Source organism: Pipistrellus hanaki (assembly GCF_964339955.1).
Source record: "Pipistrellus hanaki genome assembly, chromosome: 2".
In the NCBI taxonomy this organism is placed as follows: Eukaryota; Metazoa; Chordata; class Mammalia; order Chiroptera; family Vespertilionidae; genus Pipistrellus; species Pipistrellus hanaki.
Window position 1 is genome coordinate 107,733,446 of NC_140504.1, and position 27,586 is coordinate 107,761,031.

A 27,586-nucleotide genomic window follows, 5' to 3' on the forward strand; every position below is an offset into this window, starting at 1 on the left:
GGGGGAAGTTTGGGGGAGGTAGTTTTCGGACTCTAGTGGCTAGGAGCTGAACCATTATCAGTAACATTATGATCATAATAACCTGCCCTTCCTCAGAGCATTTTATCCCCAGATTCCTGTGTATCTAAAAACATCAATTAACCAATTTCAAAACATCCCTCAGAGAAGCCAGCACAGCCAGGCTCACAATTAAACCTCTGGAAAAAGCCTCTCTCAAATGCACACCTTGTCCCCTCAGAAGCCATCTGTGCTGGGGAAGCAGGAAGCCATTGGGGCCTCCAGTGCACGGGCTCCAGGAGGGGTGTGTCTGCACCAGGAGGGGCGTGGCCTAATCAGGGCTATGGCCTCTGGGCTTCAGGTTGGCCAGGTCAGGCCTCCTGCAGCTTTTTGACATACAGACCCAAAGTTGCCTCTGTGACCTGAGAAGAAATCTATCTGCCAAGAAGGCCTCCTCATGGTTAACTGGGTCCAAATTCATAACAAGAATCTGGCAGCCATTGCTGACAAAGGCCTCTCACATAGGCTGCTTTCAGGGAAAAACTGCAGACTGAACCTCAGCCTCCTCCTGGTGCTCCTGCCTGTGGAGTCCATCCTGATGAAGGAGTTTCTGGTATTGCATTTCAACCAGGGGGCTGAGACCTGCCCTGTCCATTTAAAATTACAGAGCTATAACCTTATTTGCATCTTTACTAACCAATCAGAGCTGCTCCATAACAACCAATCAGAATACATGAAGCTGACCAATTAGCACAGTGCTATTTGGACCAGGTTGTGCAAATTTGGATTCCTCATTTGCATAAAAATGGACCAATCAGGGACAATGATGGGGACTTTATGAAGACTGGCCTTCTCTTTATCTCAGTGGAGCACAAATTTGGTTTTCACTAGGGACTGCTTCTCTGGGCTTTGCAAACTGTTTATCTGAATAAAGTTTCTCCTTTTACCACACCCTAGATTGGGGTCTACTGTTGGCATTAGATTGGTGGCAGCGAACCAATCTACTATTAGTTGCTCCTGCTTTCACCTCCATCTCTAGTGCATTCTTCTCCCCCAGATTGTGAATGCCTCTCTTCCTGGCCTGGGAGTCCCTCAGGGCCAGCCTTGTTCATGCCTGCATTCCTAGTACCTTGCACTAGGTGATGAGGAGGGAAGGTGTTAGGCAAGAATTGATTTGAAGAGAAGTGAATGAGACCAAGTTTTTCTCTATAGAATTTCACAGTGCTAAGACTGACAGAAGTCCAATGGCATTTTGTACACCTTTCCTCATTTTCAAAAGCAGAACCACAGCTAAGCCCATCCTGGTTAATAGCCTGGTGCTGAGCTCCATTTTGGATGAAATTCCACAGCCACCTGGGTGAGTGAAGGACACTTGTCTTAGAACTGGACACCCAGTGAGTCCTAGGGAACACCATGCTCTGTGCACACCAGGGACAACTCCAAATGGGATCAGTCAGCTGCCTTTGCTGGGCATACAGGCACCTCCTTGGGCAGGCCGACGGCTCTCATCCTGAGTGGTCCTCTCTGTGACTCCCAGAGGCCCCGATGGCTGCCACTACACCTCCTGTCCTGGCTGCGTGTCTGCACCAAGAGGTGTGATGTGTTCAGCAGCTTAACTGAAGAAACAATATGGAAGGGCTATAATTTTTTTTAAAAAAAAGTTGGCTCCCATGCCGAGACCAGTTTGGCTCAGTGGATAGAGCGTCGGTCTGCAGACTGAAAGGACCCGGGTTCGATTCCGGTCAAGGGCATGTACCTTGGTTGCGGGCACATCCCCAGTAGGGGGTGTGCAAGAGGCAGCTGATCGATGTTTCTCTCTCATCGACGTTTCTAACTCTCAATCCCTCTCAATTCCTCTCTGTCTAAAATCAATAAAAGATATATATTAAAAAAATGTTGGCTCCCGGAGGCTGTTATAAAATCATGAGTGTTAAATATGTCACACATTTCCTAGAATATATTGCTCAGAAGATTTTTAAATGTTGGTTTTTTCTCTTTAAGACAACCTCAACTCCTTGTGTTTAGTTTACCCCCACACCTCCCATTCCCAGCCAGGGAGGAGTGGAGACTAATTGTTTGGCTTCTATGAACTTGAAGCTGGGTGTTCATTTAGGGAGCTGTGCCTGGTTAGAGTATCAGGCCCCTTTGTCTTTCTGTGAAGGTCTAATTTCCCACTCTTTGATCTCTATTTAGACTTTTCCCTGATCTTTTTTCTTTCTTTCTGTTTTTCTTTAAGGGTCGATTAAGGTGGGTAACTTAATCATTAAAAGTGTAAAAACATTAAGACTCAGTTTAAATGCGCCTCTAGAATCTCCTGTGTGTGTAGATTTTCTCCAAAGGTTCCCTTTTCTTAGAGCTCCTGAGCTTGCAATGGATGCCACTGAGCTCTTTGAAGCTCCCTTTGCCCTCTACAATGTTGGTATGTAGAAGCAACCACCTGCCCTTTGTCCCTGTTTCCCAAACATCCTAGAATGCCTTATTTGCAGGGAATGGACGTGGTGTGGAAGCTAGCCAGCAGGAGTGTCTCCAATGGGTAACTTGATGCCTTGGGGGAGGTTATGGAATTTCACCTCTTCTCTCTTCCTCTTCTCGGGTTTTACTCCCTGGTCCTCCCACACAAGTCTTTCTCAACAGGAAAGCCCCATGTACTGCTCATTGTTCAGCCAGTGTCTTGGCCACATACTGATATACAGCAGAGATGGCAAAGAATGAGAAGGTGGTGCTTGCCAAACCACAAAGTGGGAACAGGCCAAGGCAACCTGTGGTGTCAGGAAGACAAATAGGAGGCAGTCTGCATCCGCAGCCTGGGGACCACGGGGACTTGGAAATGAAAACAGCCTTTCATGGAGCTGATGGCTCCAACTTGCCAAAACTCCCTATAATCTTCCTTTGTGACACAGCCTGAGAGCTTCATTTTGACTCAAAACCTGTAATAGGAGGGAGGCCTTTGGGGTCCCACCCTGTTAGAGCATTGTGCTTATTAGAGCCAGGATGAGGAGGTTAGGCCTCGAGGTAAAGTAAAGGCCCTCTATTTCCGTGGCCTTGGGGTAGGGAGTGATTTATTTGAGGTCATATCACAGCACAGCCAAAATGGAAACTGACTATATTTTCACTTCCGTGGGGTAATGAGAGGTGCACTGAGGCGTGTCTGTTGCACAATATCCTTCGCACTCAGCCAGTGCTCCCCTCACCTTGTTCTGGTGCTGGAGACAAAGTGTGGAGGAAGCAGGTCACTGTTCTACATGGAGCAGGGAAGGAGTCACTTAAGATTTCAGGCTGGGAAGATCCTTGTAAACAGATGCTGGCCTCCCTGCTAATTCCACAGAGGGCTGTCAGGCATTTGAAGCCTTCCAAAGGCAGGGAGCTCACAACCATTCCCTGTCAAACTGCTTTCTGGTAAATGTATTGGTACCAAACCAATTGTCTTCATTGCCACCGAGCAGCCTTTCTTGTGACGGAGCCAGCACCTGCCCATGGGAAGGTCATTTACTGCACTGATCCCAGGGCTTGTCCCCTCTACAGGAAAGTCTCTGTGGGTCCAAGTATAATAAGAATGAAACAGCTGCTCAGTGTGCATACTCACGACCCCTTTTAGAGCATCGGAATAAAGTCTGGCTGAGTCTCACAGACACTATGGGACTGAACCACAGAGGGTCAGACAGCAAAGCTCTGGGCCAGGCTCCATCTTGTATCCATTCCTCTTCCTATCTGGACCACTACCCATACCACTAATGGGTAGGTGATTCCAGATGTGGCCTGAGCTATTTATTTATCTATGTGTTAGATACATTGTTTTGCATGTAACAACAACCTAAATTCCACACATACCTCCTCCATCTTTCCTCCAACTCCCCATCAAAATTATTCTTCCTCCTGTAGTCCACATCTTAGCAAATGGCCTCCCTGTCCACACAGCTGCCTGAGAGAGACACCTGAGAATCCGCTTAAAAATCTCCTTCTCCAAATCCCACATGCGCATGGTCTGCAACTCCTGTCTCTGCTGTCTTCCAACAAGCTCTTGAATTTTCCCTTTCCTTCCAACTTCCAGTTCGCCTTGCCCTGATCCTCACAACTTCCCACCTCATCCCTGTTCCCCAGGCTTCCATCTCTTCTTGCTCAACAGTTTTTATCTTCACTGCTGCTAAGGGGGTCATCCTAGGGTTGATTATGCCCTACACCAGCTTATATGTCTGCATCAGTGTCGAGCTAAAGACGAGAGCCCTCAGCATCATTTTCCAGAGTCTAGTTTCTCCACACCCACCTGTGTGCCTTCCACTTGGCTCAGGGACGCAGCTCTATGTCCTGTTGGACTGCTCACCCTCTGGGCTTTGGCTGAGCACCTGCACTTCTCAACTCTGCTCCACCCATCCTAGCATCACCCTGAGAAGTCTTCTAAGACCCCACTGACCCCAATCACAGAAACGGCCCTTCCTGGACTTCCTGAGCACCGTGTGCCTCCACTGTGACCACAGGTTTTCTTCTCTCCTCCACTGGAAAGAGAGGCACCACGTCTTCCCTCTTTGTCTCACTAGTACCTACCCGGTGGGCTTAATTTAAAGGTTTACTAAAATAAATGCTACATTATGAATGCCAGGTCAGATTCTCACACTAACAGGCTCTCAAAATAAGTTGAGGTTTTGCAAAAAGGGTTATTTTCTTTCCAAGGCTAAGCATGGCAAGGGGAGCATGCTTTTCCTTGGCACGTCTACAGATAATCCATGAAACTCTGCATTTCTTTAATGAATTAGGTACCCACAGCAATTAAAAGCAATGGAGAGAAGAGTCCTGGGAACTATAAGTTACCAGAGACTGATTCTAGCCACCTAAAGTCAAGGTCCTTCTGATCTCTCTCCTTCAAGCCCTCCACAGACGTGTGACCCACCGGGTAGGATAGATCGGCTGCTTCTTTATCTCCTTTTTTTAAAAATTTTTTTATTGATTTTTTTTTAAAAAAAATATATATTTTATTGATTTTTTTTTTTTACAGAGAGGAAGAGAGAGGGATAGAGAGTTAGAAACATCGATGAGAGAGAAACATCGATCAGCTGCCTCTTGCACACCCCCCACTGGGGATGTGCCCGCAACCAAGGTATATGCCCTTGACTGGAATCGAACCTGGGACCTTTCAGTCCGCAGGCTGACGCTCTATCCATTGAGCCAAACCGGTTTCGGCTATTTTTATTGATTTCAGACAGGAAGGAGAGGGATAGAGAGAGATAGAAACATCAATGATGAGAGAGAATCATTGATTAGCTGCCTCCTTCACACCCCCCTAGTGAGGATTGAACCTGCAACCTGGGCATGTGTCCTTGACCAGAATTGAACCTCGGACCTTTCAATTCTCAGGCCGACACTCTATCCACTGAGCCAAACCAGCTAGGGCTCGACTACTTCTTCTAACACTTCCCTCTGGTGGATCCCCCACAACACAATGATCACAGCAACTGAACTAAAGAAAACCCAGTGAAAGGACTTTTATTTCATCAATAGAAGCCCTGTGCACGAATTTATGCATCAGTGGGGTCCCTCAACCTGGCCTGTGGGATTGGGCCAAAACTGGTTTGTGAGAGGGTGCAGGCCAGGCTAAGGGACCCCACTGGTGCACGATCAGGACATGGGGGTATGCGGGAGGGCTTCAGGGTTTGTCTAGCCCATCTAATCCAGTGCCCATCTGCTAGACCCTAGCAAAAAGCGAACCTACCAGCTGGAGTATCTTCCCTCTGAGGGTCAGTGCACATCATAGCAAGCAGTTGAGCTGCTTTAGCTTACCATTAGCATATTACGCTTTGATTGGTTGAATGGACAACTGGACAACAGGACACTTAGCATATTAAGCTTTTATTTTATAGGACTAGAGGCCCAATGCATGAAATTCATGCAAGGGGCTTGGCCCCCTGCCATTGAGGTGGCCACTTCTGCCTCGGCTCACACTGCCGTGGTTTCATCTGAAAGGTTGTCTGGAAGGACGTCTGGTCTAATTAGCATATTACCCTTTTATTATTATAGATATTTTTTTAAGAGAATAGATTATTTGGGTATAGCTACCTTTTTTTTTTTTTTTTTTTTTTTTTTTTTGTGTGTGTGTGTGTGTGTGTGTGTGTGTGTTTTCCTGTAAAGGTTCTGGAATAAGGTTCTCATGATTTCTTTATTCATTTGAAAAATATGTTTGAATCAACCTCTGTGTCAGGGACATTGACGTGGTTGTCCCTGTGGGGTTTGGATAGGCAGTTATGTAACTCAGGATGTAGGTATGAACTCATGACAGAAAACTAGGGAGATTGGAGGTGGGGGGTGGCAAATCACCAGCAGAGAGATGGTGGTGGAAGCCATGGAAATTGATGCTTCTCTGTAATAAATCTGAATTAGGGTAAATTTCTTCAAGTTTAAAATATCTCCTCATTTAAAAGTTATTCACACACACAAAAAAAGTTATTCACTTTCATTCTATTCCTAAATTGGTGTGACTTTCTGCCTTTTTTGTACTTTCTTTTTCTTAGACTAATGGCCGGTGTTCTCATTTGAATGTATTCGTATTTTCTTCCTCCTCTCAATTCAACACAGTAAGATGATGGGCAAACAAGCAGTTTGTGAAATACAGTGTAGTATTCAGAATGGTGCTGCCTCCATGACCAACACCATGGCCTGCACCCTCGCCAGCTCCATCACCCTTCAGCCTCACCACTCTTAGTTTCCAGGCAGCCCATGCAAGCATTATGCTGTGTGGCCACCAGAGGGAGCAGTAGCAACTGCAGAGGCTTGTGTTTACTGGGCCTCTAGGCTGCCCTGCCCTCATCTCAAGGAGAACTTGCTTATGTGTTCTGCCCTCGTGAAGGAAGATTTTAATTCTTCTTTCAGGATAACTGCATTTGCACTTTGCTTTTTCTGGGGAAGACTTTTGATACATAACAGAATTGTGGTGGAATTATATGCACATTACACTCAAATATTCCTCTCAGTGGCTTTTATCCTCAGTTGTCCTCAGAATATTAAAAGTAATACTCTTGTATGGAATCTTAGTGTTTTTTCCCCAAAGCATCCCACATGTATTATCTCATTGTAAGTAGTCAGCAAATTTGTTTGATTTGAGTAGTCGGAAGATCTGACTGATGTTGGCTTTAAGAACACAGAAACTAGGCCCGGGCCAGCTGCCTGCTCAGGAAAGGTGGCAGGACTCACCATCCTAGGTGCCTCATGTCCTTATTCCAGATAAGTGCCCTCCTCTCTGCATGCCGCCCTTGTAGAATGGGGCAGCCCGCAGGAGTGATGCTGCACTGCAGCCTGAGGTGCTCATGTTCTCAGAGGACCTCCCAGAGACACACAGGGGCCTCTGAGAGCGTGTGCTGGGGTGCCGTTTGGAGCGCCCATATGCTTACCCAGGGAGACAAGGCCCGCACTCGGCGTCATTCTCCATGTCCCCCGGCATCAGCACGGTGGCCCGGAAGAAGCCCTCGCAGTCTTTGTGGCGCCTGCATATCTGGTAACCTCCTTTGGAAAACTTCTCTGCTGGGCAGGGAATGCAGCCATAATCCTCATCTTTGGTGCCATAGCCACAGGACTGGCCAAGGAAGAGGAGAGGACATAGGTGAGTACAGGGTCACACCTGCCAGGACCAAACCTGCAGTCTTTGGGCACACCACGTGATGGGCACACAAGGCCCATCAGGCACTAGGGTGCACCAGGTGCACGGGGCATTGATGTATTAGGGACCACATGCAGAGCAACACAAAGTATGGTGACAATACCCCATGAAGGCCCCGGGGCTGTGGTCTGGCAGCCAGGCAGGGGGCCTTACCATGTATGGCTCCTCCCCCGGCCCACACTGGGGACACTCATGGCACAACCCCGTGGTCTGGTTGTAGTACTCATTCTCGCCGCAGTTGTTGTATTCTGCTCTGGCTGAGCACATCAGAGACACCTGCCACAAGAAACGGGTCATTTGGTTTTCATGCCTCCTTGAAGACACACAGTTACTCAGTTACTCAGGGTTCGTGCCTAGACAGTCCAAGGCCGGGTGAGAAAGGGCCCGCTCAGTCCATTAGTGCTCATCCAGTGCCCATTTCCAGGAACTTAGCTGATAACTGGGCAGGCCACCCTGCTTCCACAGCCTGGCCTCACTCTGCCTCCCCCTGTCCCACACCCACCCCACATTGGAGGCCTGATCCAAACTCTCTTCCCCCTGAAATCTTTCTTCCATTCCTTCCAAAGTCAAGAATGAGGCAGTTTCTGGCCCACGCCTCTAGCATAGCAGGTCTCTCAGTCACCTGGTGCCTCTTTTCCTCCCTGGAGGGCTCCTGGTAAAGGCTTGGATCTTTCCTAATTGTATGACCCACAGATGTGGCTTGTCACATAGGCACGTGTATATCACAATGTAAATGAGCATTTAAGGTCATTTATATCCATGAAATCCTATAAAGGGAGCCACCAACCAGGAAAGTCTAGTTTAAACCCTGGGCACTGTTCAGTGTGTTGCAGGAGTTACATTTTTGCATCCTCAGAAGAACTCAGTGAAGAAGATGCCATTGTTGTTCTCATTTTACAGCCATGTAAACGAGGCTTAAGAGGCCAAGGAACCTGGCCAAGGAAGTGTGGCTGGTGAAGGAAGTGAAGCTTGGGAAGTGAAGCTTGGAAGGGGCCCCAATGGGATCTCTGCCAAGGCTGTGCAGTGCAGGCAGGTGTCCTGACCCACTTACCACCAGGACAGGGAGCCAGGGCATCTGTCTGTAGTCTCCCACGTGGGCCATCCTCTCCCACAGGTTCACCTGAAAGATATATCTCATCAGCATCAGTGCTTGCAAGGCCTGAGGCTGCTCCAGTTGCCTTCATTGTATCCCACTGGCTCAGAGGGACCTCCCAAAACCAGAATGAGGAACGGATAGGCCCCAAAGATAAAGCAGATTTAAGCTGTCAGGCCCTGGGACTGACTCCACCACTGTCCTCCCAGCACCACCCCATTCCGGGAAAGAGCTCCAGAAAGGTGGGCCAAGAGCACACTGCAGGCCACAGCTGAAGCGGCACTGACCAGCTTTCACCTGCTGGAGAGTCAGAAGATCCTGGTGAGCATACTCCAGGCTGCTGCTGATCCCCTGGCTGCAGGGGAGACCCTGAGACAGTGCCAAGGGTCAGACAGCCCTCCCCACCTGACTTCCTGCTCTCCCAGCCCCTCGTAAGGTTCGTCCCTGTCTCTGTGAAGAATGGGTCATCTGTCAAACAGAGAATTATCAGTCCAACCACTTAACTCCACAGTTGGGACAATGGAAGCTCAGGAGGCTAGTGACTTGCCTAAGGTCACCCAGTAATGAACAGAGGAAGCCAGCTTTGTTCTCAGATGCTTCTCCCAAGTACTAAACTGATGCACTGCTTTGAAGGTGTTATTTTTCACTTTCAGAATGGGAGACCTGTGTTTCCCACTCAAAGCTCTTGTACCCAGGAGCCCACTATACAAAGGGAGACACTGTGCTCATGTGAGCACCTACATGCCCCAGTTGCCACATGCTGGGTCACTGTTTTTTGCTTTGACAGAGGGGATGAATTAGTGACAAAACAGCTGAGTTATGTGAGGAACCTTTAGAATCACCCTCCGCCTCAGACCATGTGTCATCCTATGAATCCCCTAGTTCTCAGTGAGCCATTTGGTCATGGAAACCCATAATCCCCAAATACCACCCCAAAATGACTATACAGGAACACAAAGCAGAAAATGATAAATGGGAAATCCATTTTTTTAAAGGAGAAAACACTTGAACTCTGTCTTTATAATTCAATATCCTAAAGGCATTAGGGAGGAAAGCAGCCAGAAGATTATTTATTGGAAATAGGAAGTTAAGTTTGAGAAAGGAGGAGGGCATGTCAAACTGGTTTGCATTCCATTTGGGTTATTAGTTCTACAGCAGCAGAATCCGGAGAGGCAGAGGATGTGGAGGAAGGGAGCCCTCATGTATTGCTGGTGGGATGCAGAATGGTGCCACCACTGTGGAAAACAGTGTGGAGGGAGGTTCATAAAAAAATTAAAATTGGAACTGCCTTTTGACCCAGCAATTCTACTTCTGGGAATATAATCTAAGAAACCCAAAACATTAATTTGAAAGAATATATACATCCCCATGTTTACTGCAGCGTTATTTACAACTAGAGGCCCATTGCACGAAGATTTGTGCAATAGGCCTTCCTTTCCCTGGCTGCTGGCCATCAGTTTTCCTCTGGCACCCGGGACCCAGGCCTTTGCTCCTACAGCAGCAGAGAAGCCAAGCTTCGAGGTTAGGCTTCTCTGCTCGAGCTGCAGCGAGGTTTGGGTTCTCTGCTCTGGCCGCAGTGGAGAAGCCAAGCCTCTTCAGTCTGTGCTCTGCATCTGTGTATGCAAATTAACCCATCATCTTTGTTGGGTTAATTTGCACATTTGCTCCTGATTGGCTGGTGGGCACCATGGAGGTATGGTCAATTTGCATATTTCTCTTTTATTAGTGTAGGTAGTCAAGATCTGGAAGCAGCCCAAGTGCCCATCAATAGGCAAGTTGATAAAGAAGCTGTGGAACATGTACACAGTGGAATATTACTCAGCCATCTTATACTAATAATAGACAAATATGTAAATTAACCATGCCACCATGACACCCACAGACAATCAGGAGTGCATATGCAAATTAACCAAACAAAGATGGCAGGCCTGTGGGCAGCATGCTTATGAGCAGGCGCTGAGCAACTGGGGGCAGGCCAGGATGCTGGCATTGTTGCCTGGGCAATGAGGTCCAATGGTTTCCTCACTGTATCTGCCTCCCAGGGGCTTGTATGCACTGGTGGCTCCTACATGTGGTTCCAACCACTGAGGAGAGGTCAGACCCCAGGTCTCTGCCGAGAACCAGGAGCCACTGCCCCAAGGCCCAGGTGAGAGCACGGCTCTGCCTCCTGCTTTTCAGACCCACCGGGACACAGGAGCAGAGCCCGGCCTTCACGTTCTCTTTAGAAGCAGCCTCCTCGAGGCAGGTGAGGGGGCTGGAGATTGTGCCTAGGGCTCTGGGCCTTCCCGCACGTGGAGAAGAGGCAGCTCGACTCCTCCTTTCCCCAGTTCCCTCCCTTTCTAACCAGAGGCCTCACTGGGAACTTAACTTTCTTTGTCAAACAAGGGAATTCTGGACAACCATTTTCCGATCCCTGCAAATCCAGTGGGAGAACATGTCCGGTGCTGGGTGCCCCCGCCGGCCTGGGACCAGGCAGTGACTGTGCATAAGCACACACCTTTCTTCCTGCGGAAGATGGACGGCTGCTCAGAGAACTCTGTGGAACAGCCGGGATCTGCTGAGCAGTTCCTGGGCATCTGGAGACCAGTCCTCCTGCAAATAGGTTACGGGAGAAGGATGTCTCTCTGCCACAGGCACTCCAGCCAACCCCTCTGACACCCCCAATGGCGAGGTTTCCCACAGAAACCACAACGCAGGACGAGACCTGCATTTTCTCACCATCGAGCTCTCTGAGAAATTAAGAGGCTTCCAAAGTTGTGACTGTGAGCACTTCACGCAAACCCACACGACCACCTCCCCAGCCAACACCTGGCACCTGCTATCACCCACGGGTCTTCTATGTTCTGTTCACCCAAACCTATGACAGCACACCTCTATCGCTGCGAGCTTAGGGGACTGTGATGGAAGAAGGCACTATGACTGCTCCAAGGATGCAACAGTTGGGTGACTCAGGTTGCAGAGAACTGGCCGAATTCCCAATGCCCTGATTTGGTTATTGCGTGGGATCAAGGCTCTGACTCCTCAGGCCGTGCCTTCCCCATAAGCTACGAACAGCTCCAATGGGCACTGCAATGCTGGGCAGCATGGAACAGATGCATGAAACCCTCTAGCCCAGGAACGAACCAGTCTCAAGCAGCTGGTAATGAATTGGCCACTGCAGGGATGGCCCAGCTGGCTGAACCTGCACTCAATTGCTTGCTGAGGTCCTGACCCTACGGTTTGGTTCACTCCTCTTCCTTCCAAGCCCACTCTAGAGACCCAAATGTGTATATATTTAATCATCTGAAGAAAGAGTGATTCAAAAATTTCAAAATTTAGCAAAATATAGTAAAAAATATAAACCCACAGACCTAAGAAGCTCAGTGAATAGCAAGCACAAGGACATAAAGAAAGCTACATCAAGACACATAAAAATCACATTGCTCCACACCAATGATGAAAGGAAAACTCTTTTAAGTAGTCAGAAGAAAAGAGACACGCTATGCACAGGAATAAACATAAGAATTACAAAAGATTTCTCATCAGAAACAGTGTAAGGGAGAAGATAGTAGAGCAACATCATTAAAGTACTTACAAGGGGGGAAAATCCTCTCAATTTATAATTCTAGAATGAGTGAAAATATTTTAAAAATAGTTTAAAATAGTTAAAATATATTTTTCATATATAAAAAATTGATTTTTTTTTATGACCAGCAGATTTGTAGTGTAAAAAATGTTTTTTAAAAAAAGTCCTGCAAGCAGAAATAAAATTTTACCAGATACGAATAATGATCTATGCCAAGAAATGGAAAACACCAAAGACAGTAAATGCATAGGAAAAATATAATAGAAGTTTCTTATTATTTAAATATATTTAAAGATAATTAACTATTTAAACAAATAATAATGTAATGTCAGTTTTATAACATCTGTGAAAGTAAAACACATAACAACAATAGCACAAAGATTGCCCAGGAAAAATGAAATTTTGTTACAGTGAAGTTTCTTTTTTCTTTCTTTTAAAAAAAAAATATATTTTATTGATTTTTTACAGAGAGGAAGAGAGAGGGATAGAGAGTTAGAAACATCGATGAGAGAGAATCATCAATCAGCTGCCTCTTGCACACCCCCTACTGGGGACATGCCCCCAACCAAGGTGTGTGCCCTTGACCGGAATCGAGTGGATAGAGTGTCTGCAGGCTGACACTCTATCCACTGTGCCAAACTGGTTTCGGCTACAGTGAAGTTTCTATACAAGATGTGAAGTGATAAAATATCCACTTGAAGATAGATGATGACAAGTTAAAATCCTATATAATAAAGAGCTAATATGCAAATAGTAGTCAAACCCTCATGCCACATTTCATAATGGCTTAGACACTCAACACTGGGGAGAGAGGAATGGGGACCAGACAGGCTGCGGACCGGGAGAGGAACAAGCCATCCACTCCAGGGTCCCAGATGCCAGCAGTGCACCTGCGCCTGCAGTCCAGGAGAGGGACAAGCAGCATAACCTGAACTCCTGGGGGCCTGCGGCTGCAGCCTGGACGAAGCTGCCTGCCCATGGTCCCCTGTGGATGCAGCTGGCCTGAGTGAAGCTGGCTCAGGTCCTGGGTGCCTGTAGCTGGCCAGAGGGAGGGAAGTCTGGGTCCCAGGTGTGGGGCAAGGCAGAGGCAGTTAGGGGTAATCAGGCCAGCAGGGGAGCACTTAGGGGCGATCAGGCTGGTAGGGGAGCAGTTAGGGGCTATCAGGCAGGCAGACAGGGGTGGTTAGGGGTGATCAGGCAGGCAGGCAGAGGCAGTTAGGGGTGATCAGGCAGGCAGACTAGTGAGCAGTTAGGAGCCAGTGGTCCCAGATTGGGAGAGGGATGTCCAATTGGAGAGCATGCAGGCTGGGCTGAGGGAACACCCCCCCCCCCACACACACACCCCCCACCCCCTGTGCACAAATTTTATCTTTTTATTTGACTCTACTTTTCCTGTCAGTTCTTATTTTTCTACATATTAACTATTGGTGATAGCAATTGTTTCTGAAGTACTATAGATAGCCATGGCCTAACAATATTCCTTAAACATCAAATTATTATTATTGTTTGTCAGCCTCAATCTGGGCTTTATACCTAGTAGAATACGAATTTCATTACTAAGTAGGTGCACATGTATTCATGCATCGAGCTTCACCCCCTCACACAGTGGGACTATTTTAAGGTGCCGACTCACTGTTCTGTAGTGAGTCCAGAGACAAGAAGAATAGCTGGGTTTGGGGGTGACAGGGCAAGCTGAAAGTATTGCTTTCCAAACAATTCTGAGCTGATGAGAGCAGAGAAATGAGACAAGGAGATAAGGGAGAAGCCAGCACAGTGGCCTCTTGACAGAAAGTAAGAATCTTTTATTTCTTTTTATTATTTAATACAGTTTAGAAAATAACTCGTTCACCTGTTGCTAAGAGCAGAGGACAGAGCAGTGACCTGTGGGAACTCAGTGCCACTTTTAGCTTCCAGACAGAATATACCTGCTACAACATTTCATGTTTATATATTTACATGAGTTCTAAAAAATTTGCATTTTGTCATTTAAATCAATGCATTTTAGTTAAAATAACTTTCCTGTTTTACCCTGAAAACGCTTTCCATCAATTTTGATGAGGCAATAAATAAGGGAGTTTTTTGAAGCTTCAAGAGGCTCCTCACTTCTGGTATCTCAGTCACACCACCTATGCTCAACAGCACAACCAAAACAACAGCACCATACACAAGTACTAAGACCTTCTACTAGGACCCCAACATGTCAGCAAAACACACCATTGATCTGATGGTGCAGATACCCTGGCAGCAAAGGCAGTTGAAGGAGACAAACCATTTATTGGCACTGGAATTAATAGATGCTTAAGTAGCTACAAAGCTGTGAAGCAAGGAGGCAAGGAGGATCTAGAAATGATCACTATTACTATTGATATTTGCTCCTGAGGGGCCCTCAGAGGGCTTGCTGCTCTCTGAGAATCATCACCCTGGGTGATTGAGAGGCCTCCCACATGGGTGGCGGAGGCCGGGCAAGGGGCTTCCTGAGACAGTTGTCTGAAAGGAAAGGTGAAGTAAGGGCAGGTGGAGGGCACACAACTCTTCAATGCCTCATCTCCCATCCCACCCCAACAACATGCTCTACTCTCCATACCTCTCTGCAGCCTTGAGCCTCAGGAGAAGCGGTAAGGGAGGCAGCTGTGTGCGGCCTTCGCACTCCAGGCTCTCAGGCAGCGAGAGCTTTAGGCAGATGCTAGAGATGAAGGTGCTGACTCATTTCTGTGCCATCCAACAGCATGGCCACACCACCTGAGACAGCTACGGCAGAAGCAGCAGTGAGGTCTGTTATGCACACTGCAACATGTAACATGCCACAACCATGGCCCACATGTGCAAGGCACATCCCAGTGGGAAAGAGCACACAATGACTAAAGCGGAACTCTCAGTCTGCACATCTGTTCAGAACCAATGCTTTATTCTTGTTAACGGCACACATTTTATATTCTTATTGCTAAGACTATACTTTTAAAGAACAATCAGCTTATGGTGGTTTAATTAAGTCACAATAAAATTCACACGTTTCCAGTGTACAGGTCAGTGACTGTGGTGATATACACACACAGAACTAGCACTCAGTCTCACACAGAACATCCCTGTCCTTCCACAGTCTTCTCATTCCCCTATGCTCACACCCTGCCTGCCAAGCCACTTCTAACCACCAGGCATTAGTTGTGCCTGTTCTAGCTCTCACATGAACATGGATACCTGTGGTCAATCCATGCGGGGAGAACCAGCAGTTTCTCTGTATTGCATATGGTTGATACTCCACAATGTTTATCCATTCACCCATTCAATTTCTATTTGCTAAACTTAGATTAAAAAAAAATTTTTTTTTAATTGTTTCCTGGACTTTGGGCAGTCCTGACCTCACATGACGTAGGGACTAGACTATCAGACAGGTTCCAGAGGGAGCTACTCCTGGGCCTTCATCCAGGGGGTCTGTGGACATTCTCAGGAGAGGACCTAAGGGTACAGCCACTTTTATCTGCGACCAGTCATCAAAGCTATTCAAAAGTCAGCAGCCTGGCTGCAGCTGCCAAACTGCTTCCATTGAGCTGTTCCATTCAAAAGGCGAAAGGCATCCTTTCCAAACCCCTTCCTGGCTTCCCTGCTGGTGGTTACCATGGAGATGCTACTAGAATCCCAAATTCTGAGGATTGATAAATAAAACCTGCACCCCAGTCCCACACCAACAGTGAGTATGGTTAAAAGGGGAGGTTCGAAGAGGAATAAAAACAAGAGCATTTGTCCAAAGCTAACCCCAGTGATGCTCTTCAAAAATTCACTTCAAAATGATTGTTAGTGTATTGCAAACAACAGCTGTTCATCATGGTAAATAATCATCCTCAATGAAATTCTTCTGTCCTGAGATGTTTTATGCTGACAGAATGGGCTCAGAGGAGAAGGCACACTGCATGCTTGTGACCCTCACTGCCGAGGACTCTGTGGTCCTGGCGCCTGTGCCCTGCTCCCAGCCTGGGGGTGAATATGTGTCCAAGGCTAGGGGGTAGATATGGATTTATCCGGATGGCTGGCAAAACTCTGCTACCAAGAGAGGCCTCTCCACTCAGATGTTTCCTTCCAGCTGAGAAGCACAGGTTGTGTGTCCCTTATCTGATGAGAACCTGGAAGTCCCTGAGAGAAATGTCATTGGATTTCTTCAGGCATCTGTGTGTGTGGGGAGTGTAGCCCTCCAGTGTTCGCTGCAGATAGTTGTCTCTCAGCCTATGGAGAGTATTTATGGAGGCTATACCAAGGGCCTGGCCCTGTTCATGCACACATTATTATTTTTTTAATTGATTTCAGAGAGGATGGGAAAGGGAGAGAGAGAGACATGGCGAATCATTGATTGGCTGCTTCCTTCATGCCTCCTACTTGGGATCGAGCCGAAACCCAGGCATGTGCCCTGACTTGGAATTGAACCGTGACATACTGGTTCATAGGTCGACGCTCAACTGAGGAGCCACACGGGCTGGGCAATGTACACATTCTTGTGTTTAGAAGGTAGGTCAATGATGGCTTGGAGAAGCTGAGTGATTTGCCTGAGGCCACACAGACAAAGGTGGCGCAGACCCAGGTCTCTCCACCTGCTACCATTCTACGTAACCTCAGGAGCAAGGGTCCCAAGAGTGACAGAGAAAGGCTGGAGACTGTTGGGAGTGGAGGAGTAAAAGGGTCAATTCAGCAAAGAGGTCAGGTCCGTGCAATGTGGACTTGGTTTCCTCTAACTTCTGCAGACCTGTGAGAATTGGACAGTTCTTTACAAGGCAAGATGAAACCCAAGAAACAGGGATGGCAGTAGTCAGTGTAACCTCCCAACCCCCGCCCACCTTTAGAATTTTCTGGAGCCATTTGATTCCAGGGATGCCTGATTTCTCCTCTCTCCTTTCAAACCATGCCAGATCCGTGGATGCTTAACTCCCAGGCATACCTGTGTTAGTCTGGACTTCCACGAAGAGTTCTTGCCCTGAGAACTTAGAGGTGGGGCATGAAGAAAACATAAGAGCAGCAACGAAGATGTCTCCATGAGCCCAGTCTTGTAGATCAGAGTGGGGAGGATTTTGTTTGTTTGTTCATGGCCATGTGATTGTCTCCTTGCCCTGAATCCTGGGATTAGACCATCCCAGCCTCAGCCCTTGAGTCTCACTGAGGTGGAAATACCCAGTGCAGATGGCATCTCGTCAGGCAGGTGACCCGGGTGATGCAGGGCTATAAATAACCATTAAATGTCCCGTTTGGAGAGGCCCGTTTCCCCCTTTGAATTCAAGTCCCAGCATGAAGTAAGTAACAGATTGGGATCCTTCCTGTCAAATGCAGGGTCTTGTTCTACCAGTTTAAAAAGGGATTCATTTTTCAGGCTCTCTTTTCAACTACAGTAACAGGGAAGTGTTGAGGAGGGCAAGCTTAGGAAAGGCACCTTGTAGGTTCATCAAGAACACCTGAGACACACCTGCTCCGATGAACATCAGAGAAACCAAGAGCTGATATTCCTCAGTGTTTAGGGATCATTTGGGCTGAGATTAAAGCTGTAATTAATGTGCTGCAGATTGCACTGCAATCACACATGTTCATTTCCCACCCTGTCCCCTCCTTTAAGCGGGAGCTGAAGGCAGTTCTGAAGTCCTGAGCACCGTTTTCAAAAGACCGAAAAAGTGTGGCATTACCAGGCCAGACAGGCGGCAGCCAGCCTGGGTGCTCCAGAATCAACACCAGCATTACGTTGATTTGGGAATGCTGGCTTCTGAGCTCATCCTGACTTCAGAATGAACTTTTCAGAGCGAAGACCATGGTGTGTTTTCCTTGGCTGGTGTGTGAACATGAGCAGGAGTTGGCACTTGGCGCTGTCTGCTCTCCAGGCTGTCGGACGCGGGTCCGCGGGTGGGCACCCTTTCTTCCCGGGCCCCATCGTAGCCCCAGCGTGTCACGTGCTGAGGTGCTGAGCAGGATTGGGCTGTGCATTCTTCTCCTGCTCCTTGGGCTGAGCGTGAGTAGCAAAGGCTGCGTCCACAACAGGGGACATTTTCCTCATCTGCACAGCAGCTGAGCAGAGATGTGTGAAGGCACTGAGACTACTGGCCTTGAGTGAGCTACTCCGTGTTTCAGGGCCCGCTTCTTGCCCATTTTCCTGAGGGCAGGACGAGGTGGATGGATGTGGAAGTGGACTGCGGTTATTCAAAAGTGAGCATGAGCAGTTACTACCCAGCCACACAGGAGCAAACATTCTTTTGTTGGGCAGGAATGATATTTTCTGAGTCAATTTAAAACAGTCTGACAGTAACTGAAAGGGTTTTGGGCATGGAGCCTGGGCTGTTGTCTTTAACCTGAAGAGGCAGCTATTCTCGGTGTGACTGGATAGGGGCTCCTGGCTCCTGGATTGGGCTCCTTTAAAGCAGGCTTGTTATGCGGCAACTTATTTCTTTATATTTACACACTCAGTGTGGGGACAGGATGTGCCCCGCTGGATGGCCCTCCTCGTGGCTCAGTTGCTGTGTCAATCAGGAGCCAGGTCCTGTGAGTGTTTCCACTGTGTGGATGGAGAAACCGTGGCATCCAGCTGGAATGGACCTTCCTGAGGTCACAGGGTCAAGGAGAGTAGCCCAGCCTGAGTGCAGAGGTCAAGCTTGTAATCTCCAGGCCAGAGACATGATTTTGCCTCATCCTCCGGGAGCTGGCCTGGGGGAGCCTCTGTGCTCCAGGACAGGAACTGCATGTGTGCAGTGTCCCTGCCATTCGCAGCCTTGACCTTTACCACCAGAGGGAGAGGCAAGTGCTTCCAGGACCACCACGTTATAGAAGGTCGGCGATTTTGGAAAATTGCACCATGCCCTCTGGTTTGCATTAGTACAGTTTGGGGCTTTCATCCTGGAAAATCCTAGGAAGTGACTGTGTATGTAGTGCTGCCTGTTGTGAGGATCTCACCTCTGTGCCGGGGAGTAGAGGTATACAGGGAAACAAGCAGCTGTGTGGCCATCAGCCTAGTCAGTGTTCGTGTCTGAGCCCTCCCCTGTGGCACTCCCCAAAGTTCTCCTGCTTTAGCAGGACACTCTGTCTATTTGAGGGGCCAATAAGGAAAGCCATGCCAATGAATCTGAGGACATAACATTTAAGGACACCTTTATGGGGTGTTTCATTATGTATTTGACTACTCTAGCAGTTTAAATGCCATTTATTCCTATGCCAAGAGCTCTAAGATAATGCCAAAGTATTTGGAATTAGAGTATGCTGGTATTAAAATAAAAAAAATACATTTAAAGCCCAGAAACCTGTTAATTAGAAACAACTATTAAATTCTTAAAAGGGGAAAATGTCTCTGTGCTTTAAGGGGAGCTAATTAGAGGCCTGGGTAGAATGAATACAATTTAGTTTATTTGGACTGCCAGTGTTTTAAATATCAAGCACCAGAAATGCTAGGAGAAAATGGAAAAATAATTTAAAAGTAAAAATACAGCTAACATATTTATGTTAAAACACCAAGGATATCAAATGGATAAACAAAAGAGTGCATGTAATGGAAGGAAATTCTGACATGGGCTACAGCAGGGATGAGCTTTGAAGCTATTATGCTAAGTTAAATAAGCCAGACATGAATGAATAAACACTGTATTATTCTATTTACAAATTAAGAGAGACAAAAATCCTTAGAGAGGCTGGCAGAGAGCAGATGGGAGTTACTGTTTAATGGGCAGAGCTTAGTTGGAAAGGACAAGAATTCTGGGGATGGATGATGGCACAACAATGTAAATGCCTTAAATGCCCCTGAGTTGTGCACTTATTAGTAAAAAGGATTAAGATGGAAAATGTTTTATGTACATTTAAAAATATATTTTTATTGACTTTAGAGAGAAAGGGTGAGGGAGAGGGAGACAGAAACAATCAATAATGAAAGAGAATCATTGATTGGCTGCCTTCTGCACACTCCCCACTGGGGAGTGAGCCTGTAACCCGGGCAGGTTCCCTGACTGGGAATTGAACTGTGACTTCTTGGTTCATAGCTTGACACTCAACCAATGAACCACACTGGCCAGGCAGTTATTTACACTTTACCACAATAAAAAAAAAATGCCATCGATATCATAGGAACAAAGGGTAATTTAACTTTATTAATAAGTGGCCATTCTATTCCTTAAGCCTAAATAGGATTGCACCCAAAGGTGGGTAGGATGGAAGACATGGATATAAATGTATTGAAGACATTAAAGGAAAGTTGTTGTGTCCAGGCTCCCAGGCCCGGCCGCTGAGGGCCATGCCTCGGTGCTCCAGTGCTTAGGCACATGGGGAAACAAGGCAAGATAGGCCGACAGGCTGCAACAGGTCCTGGGCCCATGACTTGGCTTCCCTTTGTGAATTTTGATGTTAATTTTGAATAAAATGGGAATGATTCTGTTTTAGCTGGGAATTCATGTATTTTCTTAGAATTACGTCCTCTAGAGCCCGGATTTTTCCTGTGAAGATTTTTCTTCAGGCCGGCCTGGCACCTTCCTTTGGGCCCTTCCTCTAGCTCAGATAAGCACACCTTCTGTTTTGAGCCTTTGTCCACCACAAGCCTGGAATTGCCCAACTCTGCAGAGCCTTTCTTTAGGAAAACAGATTGGAACAAGAAATTGTCCAACTTTGGTGCTTGACACCTATAAAAAGCCCACACTTTAAATAATGCTTCTAACTAACTGGTTGTGTGATTTAAGTGGGAGGTTTGTACTGTCGACAATGAGTGATTCAAAAGGGGAGAAAACCAAATGTGCTGGGGAGGGTCTGGCAGGGGTTTCAAAAGGGCTCTTCTCGCCTCAGCCTGTTGTTTTAAAGCTGTGTAATGTGAAACACCTGCAAGGCACCTACCAAAAATGGCGTACGTACATTTATGGCAAAAGTGGCAGCAATTTACCCAGATAACTGACTTTCAAAGGCAGAGTGGCCAGGTTTCCAGCTGACACTGTCTCCTTAATCAAGTGGAAATGTCAGGCCCTCCGTGCTAATTTTTCTCATGTCCTGTGAGCCTGAATTCCTACTCAAGATTTTGACCCTTGCTTTAGTTGGAAGCCCTCCATGAAAATGGACCATTTCTTTGTAAAATTTTAAGCCCCTCAGGAGATAGTCAGAAAGTAACATTCATGAAGGAAAATGCAAAGTGAATAGGAAGGGTGCCCTCGAGTCAGAGATAAGACAAAGATGAAGTGCTGGGAGCCAAGTGCCCTCGGCCCCCCAAAAACCTTCGGAGCTTTGCAGACCAGAGCCTGGAGAGTCTGGCTCATGAGGTCACATGAGCAGTCCTGTAAACCAGTGTATTCATGAAGGTTTGCAAGGTAAGTTGCTCTCCTGGTTGACCACTTGTGGGCCCTCTGAAGCGGGTAGCAGGCCAGGCCCATGTAAATTTAATTAAAAGAGAAGAAACTTGGCATGTTTAAATACAGCTGTATGGATAGGCATGTTTAATGCTAAGCCTTGTGCGTAGACACAGTGCAGTCTAGAAGAGATTGACCAGCAATGGTTGTGGGGCAGGAGTGACTCAGGAAGACTTTGAAGAGGAGAAGGTGAGCGTTGTGAAGAAAAGCTTAAGAGGCCATGGCAGGAAGATTTCCCAGAAGAAATGGGCATGGGTCTGAATGTAAATAAAACAAATTATATTACATATTATCAGACAATTCTGGGCTTCCTTAGCTCCAGGTCTTGCGTGGAGAGGAAGGAAGCAAGGAGCCAGGACTGCAGAGAGAGCAGAAATGGGCCAGTGGGGGAAACACAGCAAGGGACGGTCAGATTTTTCTATCCTCCCATATGACCCTTCCTATAAGGAAAAGGGAATTCAGCCACACTGATGACTCCCAGCCCACGCCGGATTTTCTCACTCCGCTTCTCTGCACTGCTACTGGAAGCACTGACCCTTCAGGGTGAAGGAATCAGCCACTTTGGGAGGCTTGCCAAATGCTTGGTGTCTCTGAGGACACACTAGCCCCTCCTTTTGGCAGTCCTCCACATCCTGGTAAAATGTTCTCGAGTAACTTCAGGCTATGAGGAGCAGTCATGGTACAAAATGGACCTGGGCATTACCCAACATTCTCAAAGTATACTAAAATTTTCAAATATACTGAAAAAGTTTTTATGTATTAAAAAGTAAAACTGGTGGGAATACAAAATGGGCAAAGAGTATGGAGTGTCCCTAAAAAAATTAAAAATAAACTACCATATGACCCAGCAATTCCACTTCTGGGTATTTACCTAAAGGACTGAAGGAAATGGTAACACTAACTTGAAAAGATATCTGCACTCCCCATGGTCACTGCAGCATCATCTACAATAGCCAAGACATGGGAATAACTTGGCTATTGTAGCCAAGTTGAAAAGATAAAGAAAATATGGTATATATACAGAACGGAACACTATTCAGCCATAAAAAAAAGAAAATCCTGCCATTTGCAACAACATGAATAGACCTTGAAGTAAAATGAACCAGACAAAGAAAAACAAATACAGTATGACCTCATTTACATATGGGATTCAAAAACTGAGAACAGATTGGTTAATGCCAGAAGCAAGGAATGGGGAGTGGGCAAAATGGGGTACAAACTTTATGTTACAAAATAAATAAGTCCTGGGGATATAATATATAGATAGCATAGTCAATAAACACTGTATTTTATATTTGAAATTTGCTAAGAGATAGATCTTAAAAATTCTCATCACAAGACAAGACAAAAATCAATTATTTTTTCTTTTATGAGATCTTCCCTAGGACCTTCCCTAAAATCTCCACCCTTAAGCCCTTAGGATGGAGGACTCAGAAGATTCCTTTACCTTTGCCTCCCTCGCCCCTTTCTCCTTCTCGCAGATGGGTTACCATTACCTTCCTCCCAAACTCCAAAAGCCTTTCCTTTATCTTTAAATTTTGTTTCCTCAGCCCATTTCTTCTACAAATTACTTCTACCTCTAATTTTATAAATAAATGTTCTCTTATAGTTTGGGTCTTGGCTCTGAATTCTTTCCTAGCCAGAACTCATATACTGAAGTTGCTGAACTCAGGTCTGGTCTGACCCCACCGTTCTAATATCTGATGCCATTCTCACGCCCACACAAGACAAGTCCAGGTGATTTTGAGAGTACTCCCATTAAAGTCGGGGACAGTGAAACAAGGAAGGGCCTAGGACAGTGGTCGGCAAACTCATTAGTCAACAGAGCCAAATATCAACAGTACAATGATTGAAATTTCTTTTGAGAACCAAATTTTTTAAATTTAAACTTCTTTTAATGCCACTTCTTCAAAATAAACTTGTCCAGGCCATGGTATTTTGTGGAAGAGCCACACTCAAGGGGCCAAAGAGCCTCATGTGACTCGTGAGCCACAGTTTGCAGACCACGGGCCTAGGATAGTAGAAGCAACAGGAGAGGGACTAGGTGGAGAAATGACCCTAGGCTGGGCTGCTTTGGCTCACTGAGAAGTTGGAGAAAAGGGGGTGAAGGGATTATCCCAGGACTACCATGTTTCCCCGAAAATAAGACATCCTCCGAAAATAAGACCTACTTACAGGTTTCCTTCTGAGTGAAATATAAGGCATCCCCCCAAAAATAAGGCCCCCCCTAGGCTAAACATGAGAGATTTGGTCCACTGATTCTGAAAGAAATGAAGTCACAAGAAATTCACCAGGAAATTCAGGAATTGGATTGTTATGATGATGTTCCAGAAGATGATGACATGATTGTTATTGAATAAATGAGTAAATTCTTGATACTGTAGGATTCACAGTTTGTCTGGTTTGTGTTGACAACTACCATACTACCGTACCATATACAGGTAATAAATTTCCTTTATTTTCATTTAACAATAAATGTGTACCGTATTCTTCTTCATGGAAAAATAAGACATTCCCTGAAAATAAGACCTAGCGCATCTTTGGGAGCAAAAATTAATATAAGACACTGTCTTATTTTCGGGGAAACAGGGTAGCTGCTGCTGCCTATTGTTTCCTGGTTGCAAGCCTCCTGGGGATCCCTTAGAATTTAGGAGATGCATGCCTATGGGGAAGAAATGGAGGAATGGGAAGGTATGGTTTGGAGATATGCCCAGAAGGGAGAGAGTCACAAAAAGCAATTGTATGTGGTGTTGTATGTTAACTAGACTTATTGTAGTTATCATTTTGCAACATATACAAATATCAAATCATTATATTGTACATCTTAAATTAATGGAATGTTATATGACAATTATTTTTAAAAAAATATATTTTATTGATTTTTTACAGAGAGGAAGAAAGAGGGATAAAGAGTTAGAAACATCGATGAGAGAGAGTCATCAATCAACTGCCTCTTGCACACCCCCTACTGGGGATGTGCCCACAACTAAGGTACATGCCCTTGACCGAAATCGAACCCGGGACCTTTCAGTCTGCAGGCTGACGCTCTATCCACTGAGCCAAACTAGTTTCGGCAATATATGACAATTATTATCTCAAAAATACTTTAAAAAATAAAATTGTCTTGGAGTGAATTATTCCCCCAAGATACTATATTTTTTTCTTTCTGGGTACAGTTTACTTTATTGATGGTGCACGACAGACAAAGTAGGGATTCCTACGCTCCTCCCCTTCTTCAGGGGGTCTGGGATGGAAACGGTGGTCAGGAGGTTCTCAGTGTGTTGGGGGACTGATCCGGGGCAAGGACTCCCCAGCAGTGGAGGGCCTCTCTTCCTCTTGCTGGGGCTGGTGGTCCAGAGGGCTCTTACTCCTTAGAGGCCATGTAGACCATGAGGTCCACCACCCTGTTGCTGTAGCCAAATTCATTGTCATACCAGGAAACGAGCTTGACAAAGTGGTCATTGAGGGCAATGCCAGCCCCAGCATCAAAGGTGGAGGAGTGGGTGTCACTGTTAAAGTCACAGGAGACAACCTGGTCCTCAGTGTAGCCTCGGATACCCTTGAGGGGGCCCTCTGCTGCCTGCTTCACCACCTTCTTGATATCATCATATTTGGCAGCTTTCTCCAGGCGGCAGGTCAGATCCACAACCGACACGTTGGGGGTGGGGACACGGAAGGCCATGCCGGTGAGCTTCCCATTCAGCTCAGGGATGATCTTGTCCACAGCCTTGGCAGCGCCAGTAGAAGCAGGGATGATGTTCTGGGCAGGCCCTCGGCCATCACGCCACAGCTCCCCTGAGGGGCCATCCACGGTCTTCTGGGTGGCAGTGATGGCATGGACTGTGGTCATGAGTCCCTCCACGATGCCAAAGCTGTCATGGATGACCTTGGCCAGGGGGGCCAAGCAGTTGGTGGTGCAGGAGGCATTGCTGACAATCTTGAGGGAGTTGTCATACTTCTCATGGTTCACACCCATCACAAACATGGGGGCATCCGCAGAAGGGGCAGAGATGATGACCCTCTTGGTTCCGCCCTTCAAATGAGCCCTAGCCTTCTCCATGGTAGTGAAGACTCCGGTGGACTCCACAACATACTCAGCACCAGCATCACCCCGTTGATGTTGGCGGGATCTTGCTCCTGGAAGACGGTGATGGGCTTCCCGTTGATGACAAGTTTCCCGTTCTCAGCCTTGACGGTGCCTTTGAACTTGCCATGAGTAGAACCGTACTGGAACATGTAGACCATGTAGTTGAGGTCAATGAAAGGGTCGTTGATGGTGACAATTTGCACTTTGCCAGATTCCATAGCAGCCCTGGTGACCAGGCGCCCAATGTGGTCAAATCTGTTCACTCCGACCTTCACCATCGTGTCTCAGGGCTGTGGCTGCTGGCACAGCGCGGGAGGAGAGGCTGTCTGACTAACAGGAGGAGCAGAGAGCCCCAAGATACTATTTTTAAAGTAGAGCTCTCTACTATATTTCTTTCATGTGCTGTGTATTTCTTTATTTTCATCAATGTAAGAAGTAACAAAACTATTGGAGATACTCCAAGATTTCACACATACACATATACACATGTACTCACATGCACACACTTGGAATGTCTAGTTAATGTCAGTTTCCAATGGGAGAATTAGACTTTTTTTCTTGCTTTCTTTTTCACACTTTCTTTTTCTATATTGCTCTTTTTTTTTTTTCTATGAGCATAGGCTATTTTGAAAAAATACACAATAAAATAATTATTCTAAAGAAAAAAAGCAATGGCATTGATATTCATACACACAAAATATCTGATGATTTTGCCTAAGGAGAGAGCGTGGCTACTGTGAGCCCGGCTAACCCATCCTCACTAACAGCTCCATTATCAGGGGCCTGCAGCCCACCAGTTCTGAGTGACACCGCCTGGTGCCAGTTTCTCTACGTGGTCATCTCCCTCCTGCTGCCATCACTCCTCTGAAACCAGCCTCAAAACTAGTGCATGGCCTGCGATCGATTTTGCTATGAAACTTTTTTTCTATAACAATTATGATGAGATTAGGTTGGAAGGACATTTGGGGCCTTGCAAATGCTCAAATATCAAGATTTGGTTTTTATTAAGTACCAAGGTAGGAAATAGAGATTTTCTGAATAATGAGGGAACATGAAAAAAAATGTTTTGTTTAAAAAATCTCTCTTCTTTAGATTAGATGATTTCAGTTGCTCAGAATTCAATTTGCTGCTTTTTTTCTTCAAAAATAGCCAGCATACTATTAAGTTCTCTGGTGAATATTTCACTTCAGATATTGAACTTTTTAGTTCTCAAATTTCCTTTTTAAAAAATACTTTCACTTTCTCTGCCAAAATTCTCCATTTGTTCACTCTTTGTATCTAAATTTTCTTTAAGCCAAAACCGATTTGGCTCAGTAGATAGAGCATCGGCCTAAGGACTGAAAGGTCCCGGGTTTGATTTTGGTCAAGGGCATGTACCTTGGTTGCGGACACATCCCTTGTAGGGGGTGTGCAGGAGGCAGCTGATCAATGCTTCTCTCTCATCAATGTTTCTAACTCTCTATCTCTTTCCCTTCCTCTCTGTAAAAAATCAATAAAATATATTAAAAATTTTTTTCCCCTTAAATATTTGAACATATTAACAATAGACATCTTAAAGTCTTTGTCTGCTAATTCTAATATCTTTGCCTTGGGTCTGTTTCCATTCACTACTTTTTTTATGAATTATAGGTCACATTTTCCTTCATTTTCATATCTCTGGTAATGTGTTATTGTATCCTAAACATTGTAATGATATGTCATAGAAAAATCTACTTTATAAAATTCTTTAGCCACTTGGGCTCTTGGTGCCCACCACAAATGCCCGTGGCCTGCCTTGATGCAGTGTCCCCACAGCCCTACCCTCATACTCCAGTAGCAGGACCCAGTCTCCAGATGAGCAATTTAAAGAATGAGCTTGAGACAATGATTCAAATGTAAC

The 27,586-nt window shown here is 46.2% G+C and overlaps 1 protein-coding gene and 1 pseudogene across 7 annotated transcripts in view; both read right to left on the reverse strand.

Annotated features, from left to right (window-relative positions):
* The window catches only part of EDAR (ectodysplasin A receptor), an 88,189-nt gene that overhangs the window by 26,220 nt on the left and 34,383 nt on the right, over positions 1 to 27,586 (reverse strand). For 5 of the 6 annotated variants that reach the window (XM_084872483.1, XM_084872482.1, XM_084872481.1 and 2 more), the window contains exons 3-5: positions 8,688 to 8,756; positions 7,790 to 7,912; positions 7,371 to 7,552 (exon numbers count right to left, since the gene is read on the reverse strand). In XM_084872483.1, the coding sequence (XP_084728609.1) occupies positions 7,371 to 7,552; positions 7,790 to 7,912; positions 8,688 to 8,756 (374 nt within the window). The remainder of the gene's footprint in view (positions 1 to 7,370; positions 7,553 to 7,789; positions 7,913 to 8,687; positions 8,757 to 27,586) is intronic. The other variant, XM_084872480.1, reaches the window with a different exon arrangement.
* LOC311616736 (glyceraldehyde-3-phosphate dehydrogenase-like) lies at positions 24,783 to 26,024 on the reverse strand (annotated as a pseudogene). The gene has a single exon. The product of its transcript is annotated as a glyceraldehyde-3-phosphate dehydrogenase-like (transcript).